The sequence below is a fragment of the Tyto alba genome, unplaced genomic scaffold (assembly GCF_018691265.1).
Source record: "Tyto alba isolate M040663 unplaced genomic scaffold, T.alba_DEE_v4.0 Super-Scaffold_8, whole genome shotgun sequence".
NCBI classification, from domain to species: domain Eukaryota; kingdom Metazoa; phylum Chordata; class Aves; order Strigiformes; family Tytonidae; genus Tyto; species Tyto alba.
This window is the reverse complement of record NW_024881329.1, coordinates 5,157,903-5,171,927: the sequence shown is the minus strand read 5'-3', so window position 1 is coordinate 5,171,927 and position 14,025 is coordinate 5,157,903. Positions and strand designations below refer to the sequence as shown.

Below are 14,025 nucleotides of genomic sequence, written 5' to 3'. Positions count from 1 at the left end.
TACCAGTAACCTGATGATGCAGAGAGGCTCCATCCTTCTAGTGTGTACATGCAGGTGCTACTGCATTTATGAAGATGCCAGGCCCTCTGATCTATGAGGGCAATAATACTTCAGGGACAGAAGCCAAAGGATGTCTGTCCTCATGTTTTTCAAGAGACCACCACTGCTCAGGTGAAACTGCAAAACTCAGTATCCGACTGATATCAGTGCAAAAGAACACTGTTTGCATGCAATAAAGGCAATATACTGTTCTTGTGCTATACGTTAGTTCTTTTTAGATGTCCTACCTGTTCGTGCCACCAAGTGGGTCCAGCCACACCAAACTGCTCCAATCTTTTCATGTGAGAAAAACTGAGTCTCAATCTTCTTGGGCTCAGCAAGAAAGATTTCTTTGCTCAACAGCTGCCCATGTTTGTTGCTACCCCAAACATACAGGTGTCCTTCACCTATAATAAACAGAAAAGTAAAATTTGTTTAAAGAGATATACATAGAACATCACCAGAGGCAGACTCCTTCTCAGCTCAGTAATGGTGAGGAAAGAGCAAGGTTTCATTCAATTTGTCTTTTTATTGTATGCTTTTTCCTACCATTCTTTACCACGTGCACACACACTGTAACTAGGATATCAGAAATATTTGCAGGGACCTTGACAACCTAGCCTGTTGTCTGACGGCTGTATTGACTCCCTCAAACAACCAGAGCTTTCAGGTTAAACTGTCTAGACCTCATTTCTACTGTGAGACTCTCAAAGATGAATGAAATATGTTTATAGCAAAAGCTAATTTTTATCAGCAAACTAACCACAGCAGTCAACTTCTCCAAGAAAAAAAAAAAAAAAAAAATCAAAGCATCTTGGGGATACTCACTGAGCAGTCCCTCTCAGCACACTCTGTTCTTGCAGGCCAGCTTTTACCTCCACCCCAAAGCTTTGATTCAGTCCAGTAAATAACTTACTAAATTGCAGCAAATAATTTAACTCCCCTCCAGCACCTGGGACTCTTCAAAGCCTGGCTGGCTTCTCCTGCTCTGCATTACACTCTCCTAGCCTCTCTACATGAGCTACAGACTCCTGGCTCTGCTCATAACTCTCCTGCCTTCTTCAGTTATAAATCCCCAAAAACAGGGGCAGGCTAATGCTCCTTGTCTCACCCTGCACAGTCACTTCCTAAAGGAATTGGACATGCAGCTATCAACATACAACTAAAGCAGGTACCAACCATCACAAGGCAAAATTAAAATATTATCACGCCTCAAAACAATGCTAGAGAAATAGCGAGAGACTTTAAGTGATTACTTAAAGTTGCCAACCCCTTTTCTAGATTAAGAATTTGTGCAAGTGCACACTCCAAGATTCCACCCACAGAGATAATTATATTTACAGAAACATCCACATTGCTTCATATGTTTCACCAGTGCAAGCTGGAGTTGCTCACAGCCTAACGACCAATTGACAGTAACAAGATAACTGCTTAGGTAAGTCCAGTTTGGTTCAGGCCAGTTTGGATACAGGTAAACTACCATCCTTTTTTTAAAGGAATCGCCATTTATGTTTGCAAAAACCCACTTCAGCAGTTGTGTCAAGAACCTGCCCAATTGCAGGTGTTTGGTATCCTACCAGCAGGCAGCTTGTGAATCAAAGCCAAAGGAAACTGCATCACAGTGTCAGAGTCCCAGGAAAAAAATCCCCATTTAAACACTACACCCGGCACTACCACCTTTACTATACGACATATCTTTAAAATACAAAATATTTTAAGTAATAACAAGTATCGTGCAGGATGAAGGACAGCAATAGTATCACATTATTAAAGACTTTGGCACTTACTTTGTTAATCTTGGTCTCCCTGCTGCCAAATAGACTGCGCTCAAATAAAAGCGAAAGCATGAAAGAGTAATTGTTCACTCCAAATAGAGTGCTAATTAGCTAAAGTAGATTCTATTTGTCCTTACAGTTCTTCTTCACTAATTGCACATACACTTTGCATCTCAGAATTCAATATAATTTACATCTTGGAACACCTCTCCATACAACTAAATCTCTGTAAATCTGCATAAGCAAATACTCTAGTGCTCTCCTAAAGGATGACAGAGGTACCAGATGGCTGCATGTTTGCTAAAATCTTGTTCCTATAAAGTTTGGAAAATACTTATTTTCATAAGGTTCAATATATTTTCCACACTTCAAAACTGATTACAGCACGAAAAGCAATTTTGTTTCCCTTTCTCCCCCAAAACAAACAAACAAACAAAAAAAACACCACCAAAACACAACAATAAATCTTTATTAGACTTTCATTACTAGATACTTAATACTCCAGCATGGGAGCACTGCCTAAAGATCAAAGAACATATGGCAGACATTATGGAAGTGCCTAAGTGATTAAAGCAACTTCTTACTGCTTTAAGCAAGCCTCGTGCTCTTACATCGCCTCACACAGATCTGCCCACTGTCACATTAGAGCCACCCAAGATAGCCCCAGGCCATCTCCCATCCCTACAGCTCAGGCAACAGAAGCAGGGCAGCCACCACAGTCTTTCCTGGGACAACCACCTACCACACCATGGACAAAGGGCTGCACTGGTTCCAGCACTCAACCACCCCGTTACCCAACAGGGCATCATGCTGCAGCTCCAGAGACATACCCAACCACGTGCCTCCACAAATCCTTTCAGAGCTTCTAACCATTAAGTAAAGAGCCCAGATCCCTACTCATACTTACTCATAAGGGTTGTCACACCTGACCCCAAGAAAAAAATAGACAGAAATCAGAGAATTCAAAACATGAATCCAGCTCTTAAAGGAAAGTTCTCAGAATCCAAAACTACTACAAAAACAAACAAGCACTAACTAGGCCAAATCAAATTTTACCAGTCTAACCAAAATTGACACACGTTTCCAAACACAAAAACCTTTATAGGCTGAGACAAGGATTTTCACTTCTGTACCCAAGGCCTACCTGTGAGTGACACTGAATGACAGGAGCCCGCAGCGACTGTCTTCACCTTTACATCTTCCAAGCCTAGAGATAAATTAGTCTCATAAAATTTGTACAGCAGGTATCATTTAATGCACAGACATGCACACAAGCTTAACGGGATGATGGTGAATTTTACAACAAAAGTCTCTGCTTTTGGGCCACAGACACTGCAAGACTCACTACTGTTCTCCCCCATAGATTATGGCCTTGTACACCCATTCTACCCTTCAGATACTCTACTACACGATTATAATAGCAAGTGGCTTTATAATAAAAGGATGCTACATATCACTCTATTCACCTTCACAAAGGAATCAGATTCCTGGATTACCTGTTACTTCACAGGGTTCCTTTGCTGTCAAGAACAGTGGGAGGGTTCTTCCTTGGTTTGCACGCTTTGCCTGAGACGCCATGCCAGTTCCCCACTGAAGCACCAAACCACTCTCTTTCCAGAGTAAACACAGATAAAAGAGATTAAAACACATCAACCAACAAAATCACTTAACTTATTCATTAGGTTTAATGGTACATTCACTTCATTTTCACTGATTCAAATTACACTTTAAAGGACCTTTATGCCAAAACATACAGATAATCCTGGTGAAGTCATCAAGCAACAAACAGTGGTAGCCACATTTACCAGGTAAGACAACTAAGAAAATACTAAGCAACGTGTCTCAGCTCTGAGGCCTACATTAGGATGTTTTTGAGGACTCAGTAATGTTTTTGAGGACTCAGTAACAGAAGTCCCATAGCTGTAGTGCCTCAGGAACGGATAGAATTTTAGAATTTCTTTATAGGTTCATTGCACTTTCTCTGTCCTTCTCTTCATGCTAATTTGTTTGTGCAGTCCAGCACACAGAGAGTGAAATCATGTGTGCTCTCCTCCGGAGGCTTCACCTAGCTCTGAATCAAGATGTTCACTGAGTGCAGAGCTCAGGGAAGCTTAATACCCAGTATTCATACAAGCACCAGAGACCCCACTCTTGCTTCCAAGAATCTCCTCTACATCTTCAGCTAGACTCCACTACCTGGAATCCATACTAAAATTCAAACAAAACTAAGCCAAAAAGAGCATATATAGTTTGTTGTTCTTGATTTTAACACATCCATGCCAAATGGAAGGTTTTGATTTCTAGTTATTCCATGAAAAAAGTCAAAGTCTCTAAGAATATCAGGAGAAATATTTAGAGACTATGACCCTCCTAAGTATACGCACAGCAGACAGTGAGAGAAAGAGCCAGCGGACCAGATTTTCAAAGGCATGCAGGTGAAATTAGCTCAGAGTAGATCCTTTCCCTCCCCCCCAATAAAAGAAAAGCTTCATTCTTGTGAATTTTCCAGGTGTCAATTTCAGTTACGTCATTAAAAGCCACATTTCATGTGCAGTTCCATTCTGGAGGCATCTTATACAAACCTAAATCCATTATTTTGCACATTATAAAGAATTTAAAATCCTAAGAAGATATTTTGATTGACCAGAAATATTTTTCTCCAGAAAAAGCTTCCTTTTGTGTTTTGTTTCAGAATAGGAGAAATCAGTAAGTACTCTACCCATCAGAAAATTAACTTGTTAATAAACTATCACACCAAGTTCTTGGAGAACACTTCACCACCAATTTCCACAAAGATGTTTCCAGCATTTTTATTATTCACGTTAATTTGTACGCAAATCTTAGTATAAGATTTTTAGCAGAATTTTCCCTGTGATATTTAAAATAAATAGTAGATAAAATAAACTTCATCTTCCCTCCCTCCCTCTCCCCATCCAAGCCATAAAAACTCCATTTCACTTGTTACTGAAATGTTATTAAACTTATGACATATTTACCTGTAGCAGCAAGGGCATGTCTGAGTCCTGCAGCAATATTCACCACCTTCTCTTTGAGACACTACTCAAAAAAAAGAAAAATGTATTTTAGCTGCTTTTTGTATTTAGTGCCTCTAAAAGCAAAATACGCCAAACAGATGGAATGCTATGAAAATAATTCTTCCAATTCCAGCCTGCATGTCACAGTGCATATCAACATTTTGTATCACAAAAGTAGTGCATTTTGACAAACAAAAATCACTGGGAACATTTAAGAAAAAAAATCTAGCAAAGCAACTGCATGTACAGCTTTGTGTCAATAAAAAAGCCATAGTCAAAATCTTCACATGAAATAACGAACCTTGGCAATACAAATATGTTTATTTCTTAATTTTAACTCGGTGTTTCTCAAGAACTACACCATAGCACACAGCAAATACCAGTGGCAAACAGTAGTAAGTTCCATCAAGCTGTTCAGCCTTACCAAGTCTTGCAACCACAAACAATACCACCGATAGTAGCACCTACACCACTGAAGGGTGCCCCATATGATCATGCAAAAGACAACTATACCAAGGCATGCATGCATAAAACCCTTGAGTTAAGTTTGCACAAGGTACTTCACTTCTCCACTTCTGAGTATTCTGCAAATTTATTATTCTTCTCATCTATTTAGAACAGATGGCATCAAGCCCAAGCATTTAACAGGATACAAACCAAAAGAGAAAATATTCCAGATGAAGGAATGGTCTACATGGTTAGATTCAGACCAGCACTGTCAATACCACCATTTTCAAGGCACCATACTGGAATGATGCTCCGGGAAACATCAAGGATACAGAAGCATCAGGTGAGTTAACCCTTAGGGGTTAATTCACAAGGGGTCACCTAGGGATCAGCTGTCCTCCTCCTCCATTAAAGAAACAACGAAGCAGTATGTATCCATCATGAGCCATGAGGCTAAATTTCTTGTCTGAGAATCCTTCCAGCTCTAAAGTTATTACTTTCATTAGACATGAGAGGTCGCATGGATGGAGAAGAGTTTAATTAGTGTTCTCCAAAGAAGAAACAACAGTGTAAACTGGGGATTGATTAGAATTCCTGTGATAAATTCCTTTAAACTGTTAGGCTTATAGCCAACAACAGGAAAGCTTTTCTGATGTTATAGAAGTCTCAGTACATACTAGTTAAAATGTTTTCAAGCAATTAATTTGGAGATATTCCGAGCTCCCCACTCACACTCAGCAGCGCCTCACCCACAATTATCACCACACATTTCCACATGACTTATAGGAACGACAGGAGTTGGAGTCCAGACTTCAGTGTTTATAATTGAATGTACTGGACAACAGAGAAATTTTTACTTAACTTTTCCATCCTGTTTCCTTGGAAGTTGATATTGTTTGGTAAATAATAGAGATTAGATGAGAAGCGAGTCAATGTACCTGTCAGTTCCTTTACATGCAAAAGTAAAAAATAATTTAATCTCAAAAGCGATAAAAGTAAAGTTTATTCTCTCAGGTCTAGTTTTCCAGCAGCTACATACTTTCTCACACTACTGCTATTTTGGGGGTGACCACTTATTTTTACCTAACTATTTTTACAGCCAAGAAATAATACTGCAGTCCTCATTTTGAAGGAAGAAACCCTGACAATTGTAAAACTCAAAAAAACAACACATACTTAAAAAACAGAGCTGCTACACAAGAAGCACAAGAGCAATAGATCAAGACAATTAGCATAACTTACTGTGTTGAACTCCATCATGCAGTTTGGTTTTTTCAGGGGCAGGTTATTGTTGGTTTGTTTTGTTTTGCTTTGAACTATTAAGCACAAACCTCCAACAAGGTACAGTGAAGGCACATACCTTCACATACCAAAACATTTCTAATATCTTACTAACTTGCAGCAGAACTTCAGCTGGAGTCAATCTGCAGTTTCCTTACCTTTGGTATCCCTTTACATCATCTGAGCATCAGACTCACTCTTCAGATGTTATCAAAATACATTATGAAATGTTATAACTGCTAGTGAAAGAGACAACTTTCTCTTAGAAGCGGGCAACTTCTTCATACAACAATAAAAGCAGCCTTAGTTTCTCGTTTATGGGTCAATGGTCCTTTACTTTGTAAGTTTACTGTAACAGATAGGCTCTAACAAAAAACAGTTGAAGAGTCTGGCTTTAAGCCCACTGAGGTCAGACAACCTTTGTAAATTGCTGGAAGCAATATAAAGTACAGAGCTCCAAAGCACAATTCCCTTTAAATCTTTACCTCAATCTGTTGTGGAATCAAGCACGGACCTGAAATTTGAGGAACTCCTAATTGTCCAAAAGAGTTAGATCCACACGACAGAACTAGGCCAGATTCTGCAAAATGAAGTGTTAGAGCCCAATCAGTAGATTCGCAAGCAAAAGCAAAGCACTGTAACATTCTAACAAGCAAAACACAACAGCCTAATAGCTCAAAACAGGACCTAACATGCCCTGTTCCAAAGCCCCGATGCCATAGGCTTCTCATCTTACACACCATGTTCAGCAAAAGTCTGAAGTTCACTGTGGTAAAAGCAACACGGAGTAATTTAATTTACAAGGCAAGTCGCTTAAAACCTGTAAGTACCTGTGTCTCACAAGCAATAGCCATGTGAAACTTTCAGTGTGTTCTCTAGATCAAGATATCTCTTCAGCTCTTACGACAGACAGATTTACCTACTAATATGATTGTAAAATCCCAGCCACAGGCAACTTGTTTTACACAACAGCCAGACAGGGCAGTGCACAAGGTAAAACGCAGTACATCCTCTGTGTGATTCAATCCCAGCTGCCCATCTTTGTTATGGCCACATACAAAGAGTTCTCCTGAACCTGGAATTAAAAACAAAACAAAACAAGTCAGGTCTCACTTCACAGACTAAAGAGACAAGCTTACATCCATGAGATCCTGTGACAAATAAGGACAGTGATTGGGTGTCATTTTAGGCACTGCCATCGAGCAAAAAGAGAAGCAGTTATTCCTCATGGATCAGAAACATCTCTGAAGAAGCACAGCTATTGAGAGTTGGATTTGTCAAGGGAGACAATCCATATGGTAAAAGAGACACCTCTCTCTAAGATGCATGATGAACTTCTTTATCCCATTCACATCTGTTTGTATCTTTTCTTTCCCATAATCCGCTATGGCATACAACAGAACCTTTCAGAGACCAGACGCTAGCTTCTGCTCCTTACCTTAAAACCTCTCAAGATTGAATAACCTTCCACTTGACTTCTCCCTCCCATGCCCCCATCCTCAACACAGAAAAACTGACCGCTTTGTATGAAAAGCTGGTTTATGAAACAGGTTAAGAAACAGTCCTCAAATAGCCATAAAGTAACCACACAAGATAAGCAAAACAGGAATTTCCCCAACTTCCCAGAAATATTGAGTGAATTGGCACAGCAGGAACCTGTTTTGCAAATAAGAACTGAATTTGATCAGAAACAGAAGCCACAGATAGGTGGCAGCACCAAATCAACAGGGAAACAGGAAAAGAAAACGTGTTTAAAAGTCATACACTCCTTACAAGTGCAATGTTTTTACCAGTGATAACTGCAGAATGTCCCCCTCCTCCAGTAATGCTTTTAATGTCTTGACATTTGCAGGAAACATCTTTCAGTGACTGAGGTACCAGCACATCCTCTTTATGACCAAGACCAAGTTGTCCGTAGCTGTTTGCACCCTTCAAATACACAAAGGAAAATAACACACTTTTTAAAAAGGTCAACAAAAAAAGATATGCATCTGCTCCTAACAGTGAGCAAGCTTACTGGGGACATGTCACAGATTAACCTGCCAGTATTTGCTCCTGAAAATCCCCCAAAATGTCAATCTTCATTCTTACTGCTGTCACACAGTAGCCCCAGAATTACAGACCAGGACTGTCCTAAATTTGCTGCCATGAAGGCTGCCCTTCCAACCCCAGTATATTAAGGAACATGCTAGAAAATATCCTGGTAAGACTTTAACAGCAGGCTACCAGTTACTAAGGAAGAAAGCTTCATTAGCAGGATGATTACCACCTGTTTAATTTTAATGCTAATGATTCCCACTCCTAAGGTCTTATTCATGCCAATGTTTTCTGGCAGTCCACCTCCAAAATGACATCAGAAAGACATGCTACCATTGAACCTCGATGAGTAAAGCAGAAAGATTTATCCCTTGTTAACGAAGTCTTTTAAGTTGAAGTGGTCAAAATGAAAACAAAGCCATTATAATTACTATATAAATTTATAAGTACAAGATTATAGCCACTAAACCAATCACAGAAAGCAACCACTGACGATATGGTAACGTGTCAGGGAATTTCTTTGCCAATTTAAGCTTTATTAAGTGTCCAATAGTTTGAACAGCAACTTCCATTCACAAAGGCGGATTCAGTAACTTTCCTAGCCCACACAGGGCAGTAACAGCAACACTCAACACCCAAATTGCTCCCAGCTGGGACCTTCCCCGTCTCAACTGTGCTCCCTCCCCCTGCCCAGCTGCTCTCCAGTTGCCACCACACCCACCCCCCTCCCCCCAGAGATGTAGCACCTGCTGTATCTTAAAAGGACACATTTAGCAATAAACATTTTGTACCTACAGCATTTTAGCCAAAAGCATCAGGCTGGTCGCCTCAGCCCACAGTTAGCGGGTGGATGAGATGTCAGGATTTGAGCTCAAGAGGCAGATCAAGTTGTTCTCTCACAGTCACTACTAGTGGCAGACAGTTTTAGAGCGTGTTACTACTTAGCACGTAATTTTTTTAAGAAGGCGTGTCAAAAGCTCTCATTTTAGCCTATAACTCGCGCTAAATTTTCAAGTCTTTACAACAGGCAAGCTGAGATAAGGTGCAAAAAGAAAACAGGTGCCTGGGGACCCGGGAGCCACACGCGTCTCTCCCAGCTCTAACGCGCCGACCTGCTTTCGCCCTTCCAAGACTGATGGGTTATTCCCAAACGCGACCACCGCAGCGCAAAACGAGTAACGAGGGAAAACGACACCCACTTAACGGCGCTTAGACCTCCTTTGTTCATCAGGTAAAAACCACCGTTCTGATGAACCACAAACAAACCGAAAGTCTTGATGAACCACAAACAAACCAAAAAGTCTTTTTTTCTTTCGAAGAGCCCAGGAATCCACCTCAGGCCAGAGAGTCAACGCGAAACGCGCTTCCCGCCGTCCGCGCGCAGCAGGTCCCCGCGCAGCAGGTCCCCGCGCAGCAGGTCCCCGCGCAGCAGGTCCGCGCGCAGCAGGCCACGGCGGGACCACAAGCCTTCACCTTCCCGGCTTCCCCGCGCGACGGCCAAGAGCCCGCCAAGCGCCATGAGGGCGACCCACCGCAACTCTTCCCCAGCGTCATTCTTTTTGGGGGGAGGGCGAACCCCGGGGCCGCCCCTCCCCGGGGGAACGCGGCTCGGGGCCGGCAGCTGGCGGCCCCCCGAGCCCCGCGTCCCGCCCGCCGCCATCTCGCGGCAGCGGGGCAGGAGGCGGGCCCCGGCCGCCCCCCCTCACCTCACCACGCCGAGCGCCCGCTTACCCACGCGAAGAGCAGCGGCTCCATGGGGCCGGCGGCCCCCGGCCCTTCCCGCCGCGCCGCAGGCCGGGGAGGAAGAGGCGGGGCGGGGCGGGCTCCGGCGGGGCCCCGCCTCGGCCCGGGGGCTGCGGGCAGCGCGGCCGGCAGCGCCCTGCCGCGGTCGGTGTCCCCGGCTGGGAGCGGTCGGTGGGCGGCGGTGCCGCGGCCGCCCGCGCTCCCCCGGCTCCGGCTGCTGCTTTCAGGACAAACTCCCCCAAAGCCGGGGCGCCCGGTCCCGCCGGCGCTGACAGGGGCCCGGGGATGGCGGGGGAGCTCCCGCCGGGGCCTGGGAGACGCCCGCACCGCTCACACCCCTTTCTACAGAAATAAAACAAAACAAACAAACAAAAAGACCTAGCCTTTAAAAAATGAGAGGGAAACAAGTCACTCCTTAAAGAAATATAGACAGTTCCGAACGGAATCAAGGCACAGGCGTGGAATGCCTGTACCACGTATAAAACATACCAACCCTGGGTCAGAAGTGAGTGCTTTGAGTTTATTGCTACAGTGCTGAAGTAAAAGGTTTTCTTCTTGCAATAATTATCAACAAGTCATTTATTCTGTTGACATTTAAAGCCTCCACAATAGTTCAAAATATTTAAATTATTACTGTTCTACATAGCCAGAAGGTTGGGATGCGTGAAGCCAAACATAAGCACGGTTAATGCCATGGAAATGCATCTTCTCTGTATTACTTTTAGCAGTTCACTTAAGTTTTTGCTACGCAAGTGCAAATAAAGATACAGTTGCTGTTCTTCCAAAGTATTCAAAATAGGTGCTAATTTATCAAGTATGTTTCTTACTTCACACATATACAGAGTTCAGACAAAAATTTGAAGTAATTTAGATTTATATATATTTCAACAACATAATAATCCCAACATTTTTTAAAATGCAGCTGAATATTAACTGTTATCACAGAAGCAGACAAAACAGATCCTCTCTTACTACTCACTTAATAAGAAGGTTTCTTCTTTAGAAAGACAAAGTTCCTAAAATCTAGTTTAAGGTGTAATGTAAGCCTTAAATGTTGTAGACCATATTTCTATGTCTTAAAAGTTCTTTTAAAAAAAAAAAAAAAGAAAGAAAAAAGAGTTCTAGTGGGTTAATAGTCACAGAAAAAAAACGTACCTAGGCTTGGTTTAAACAGTAAATATATTGGAAAGACTGGGCCAGTGATTGCTTATGGAACAGATGTGGCCTACCAGAAAGCAGATGAAGCGCAAACTTATTTTCAAGCACAGAGGTTCATGAAAGTCCCTTCAAATTCTCAAAATCCGGGAATAGCATCTCCAGTGTATTTAAGATTTCGGTCTGTTTGTCCAGAGACCTTCTCAGCTGCAAACTCTGGATTTCCTGATAAACTCTGCCTATGAAGAATCAGCGCCTAGCATGCTATTAAATACGCCTGGCACATCACAGACCTTCCATTCCAATGTGTCACAGCCCATGCACATATTCATTTCATTGCCAGGGCTGGCAGAAAGAGCAGCCGGCACAGCTTTGTACAGCTATGCAGGATGCTGAGATGATGGAACCCTGAAACCCGGGAAGTTTGCTGCTACATGACACAAACAATTCAGCAGGACACTGCTTCCCACCACTTGTAAAGTGCTCTTTAGAATTAAATACACTTTACGCTACAAGGTAGTTTGTTGCACTCAGCCAGAGAATTCCTATGAAATGCTTGGGCCTTTCAGATATAATTTGCTTCATAGGGAATTAAGGTGTTCAGCACTAGTAAAGAAGAAGCACAAGCTGCACAAACTTACATTCTGTAGGTGAATAGTGACCAAGTAATCAATAACATACTTATTCTTACAAAAAGCAGACTGGACTATGAACTTTGGCTGTTATTTTAAACTTTGGTGGCATTATTTTAGAACAGAGGAAACAATTTGGAATATTAAATTGTAATTTGGAAATTATTTTAGACTTTGTGCTAAGTCAGTACCTGATGGTTTGCTAAATTAATTCAATCGGGATAAAGACAAATGGTATTTCTGTAAGGAAACGTCTTCCCTCAGGTGCCGTATCAAGGATGGCAACAAAAATCCTGAATCCCTGAGCCAACAGCAAATCTCCCAAAACAAACAGCATCAGGATTTCATGCGACAGCTCTGTATCTGTGCCTTACACTAGAAGCATGCCAAACCACATTTGCAATTCTTTGGGAACAAGAATGATCCCTTTGAAAGCAAGATTTGAGCCCTCAATTTTATCATGGTGAACCTTCAGCTATTTGTGTCCTGATGTCTGCATTGTAATCATCCAAGTTTTAAACCTAGTAGAACAGACTTAGAAGCTACTGAATACTATAGCTTCTACACTATAAAGCCTGCAGTGCCAGAAAATAGACTACTAGAGTCAGAAACAGACATTTCTCTGTGGCGAATTATTCCGTTATTGCCTAATAAGCCACCTTCTTCAGCGTCTCATCCCAGCCCTGATCCACAGACCACACTTTTGCTCCAGTCTAGCAATATCTCTGCTCCCCCATTAGCTTCTCAACAGCAACTCCAGGCCTTTTTTATCCAAGGGGGGTGGAGGAATTCATTCTGTAAGGGACTTTACACAGAGAAACAAGGTAAAGTTGTTATCCTTATGGGCCATTCACTCTTCCATTTGTAAAGGAGAGAGTTCTGCATACAACACATTACATGCCTAGAAAAAAAACATAAGGGAAAAGAGTTGCCAAGTGCACCACGCTGCTGACAGGGATGTTAAACTTCCAGCTGCTTGCCCATCTTGCTGAGGGCATCGCTGACAATGTCCAGCTCATGACGCAGCTCATTCACCACGCTGGCAATGCTCTTCGTGTCTTTCAGGATCTGCACACTTTGAGTATATGGATTGTACTTCACGCCAAATGGGCGCTTGATGGTTTTTGCAAACTCTCTATTCAAGTAGAAAAAGAGAGGGAGTTATAAACAAAACACAAATGCATCCTCTGTATGCAGTCAGTATCAGTAACCATTTTTCTAAACTACTTTGTTAAAAATAGTCATAATTGTTCACACAGTTGCATAGTTCATCATCTTTCCCACCCAGCACGTGGAAGACCAAGCAAATACTAATCTCAGCTTTCCAACCCCATGAAAGTTAATTATGAAACTGTGATAAGAATAAAAAGGTTTGGTGCTGCTACCGAGAGATGTACGAAATCAATCAAACCTGCTTTTATAAAACAGGGGGGGGGGAAAAAAAAAATCTGTACCTCATCTTTTCCTTTGCTTCTTCAAAACTTTCAGAAACAAAGTAAACTTCCTGGAAAGTTGTAATGAGGCATTCTTGCTTGCAGGTGACCTTTGGATCAAAAGGCTTGACTTTGGCATTGCCAGAGAGCGAATGCTGGTAATGTAAAGTGTTGTCATGCATCACAGGAACATCATCACCCAGACAATCCATGAGGAAGATGACATGAAGTAGAATGAATAAAAAAAGATTAAGCAAGACCATATTTAGTACACTGCTGCTTAAAATTTTTATCTGCAGATGAACAGTGGAATAACTCTCAACGGTTGTATTCTGCCAATCGGTGTCAAAAAAGGGATTCCTCAAACATGAGGCTCACGTGTATACATGAGCAATATTTTCAGAATCTGGTTAAACCAGCAGAGCTTTATTTTGAAAACAGTTACTTG

General features: G+C 42.0%; 2 protein-coding genes across 7 annotated transcripts in view; both read right to left on the bottom strand.

Annotated features, from left to right (window-relative positions):
* Positions 1 to 10,420, bottom strand: part of SERGEF (secretion regulating guanine nucleotide exchange factor) — a 152,557-nt gene extending 142,137 nt beyond the window's left edge. For all 3 annotated transcript variants that reach the window (XR_006164595.1, XR_006164596.1, XM_042784506.1), the window contains exons 1-8: positions 10,346 to 10,420; positions 8,368 to 8,506; positions 7,497 to 7,652; positions 7,063 to 7,157; positions 4,811 to 4,871; positions 3,311 to 3,424; positions 2,959 to 3,021; positions 288 to 446 (exon numbers count right to left, since the gene is read on the bottom strand). Coding sequence is in view for 1 of the 3 variants with exons in the window: in XM_042784506.1 (XP_042640440.1) it covers positions 288 to 446; positions 2,959 to 3,021; positions 3,311 to 3,424; positions 4,811 to 4,871; positions 7,063 to 7,157; positions 7,497 to 7,652; positions 8,368 to 8,506; positions 10,346 to 10,369 (811 nt within the window). In the remaining 2 variants the exon portion in view is untranslated. The remainder of the gene's footprint in view (positions 1 to 287; positions 447 to 2,958; positions 3,022 to 3,310; positions 3,425 to 4,810; positions 4,872 to 7,062; positions 7,158 to 7,496; positions 7,653 to 8,367; positions 8,507 to 10,345) is intronic.
* Positions 10,421 to 11,451: 1,031 nt separating this feature from the next.
* Positions 11,452 to 14,025, bottom strand: part of TPH1 (tryptophan hydroxylase 1) — a 31,850-nt gene continuing 29,276 nt past the window's right edge. For all 4 annotated transcript variants that reach the window (XM_042785141.1, XM_042785142.1, XM_032984910.2 and 1 more), the window contains 2 exons: positions 13,599 to 13,732; positions 11,452 to 13,279 (listed from right to left, as the gene is read on the bottom strand). In XM_042785141.1, the coding sequence (XP_042641075.1) occupies positions 13,105 to 13,279; positions 13,599 to 13,732 (309 nt within the window). In that variant the 3' untranslated portion in view covers positions 11,452 to 13,104. The remainder of the gene's footprint in view (positions 13,280 to 13,598; positions 13,733 to 14,025) is intronic.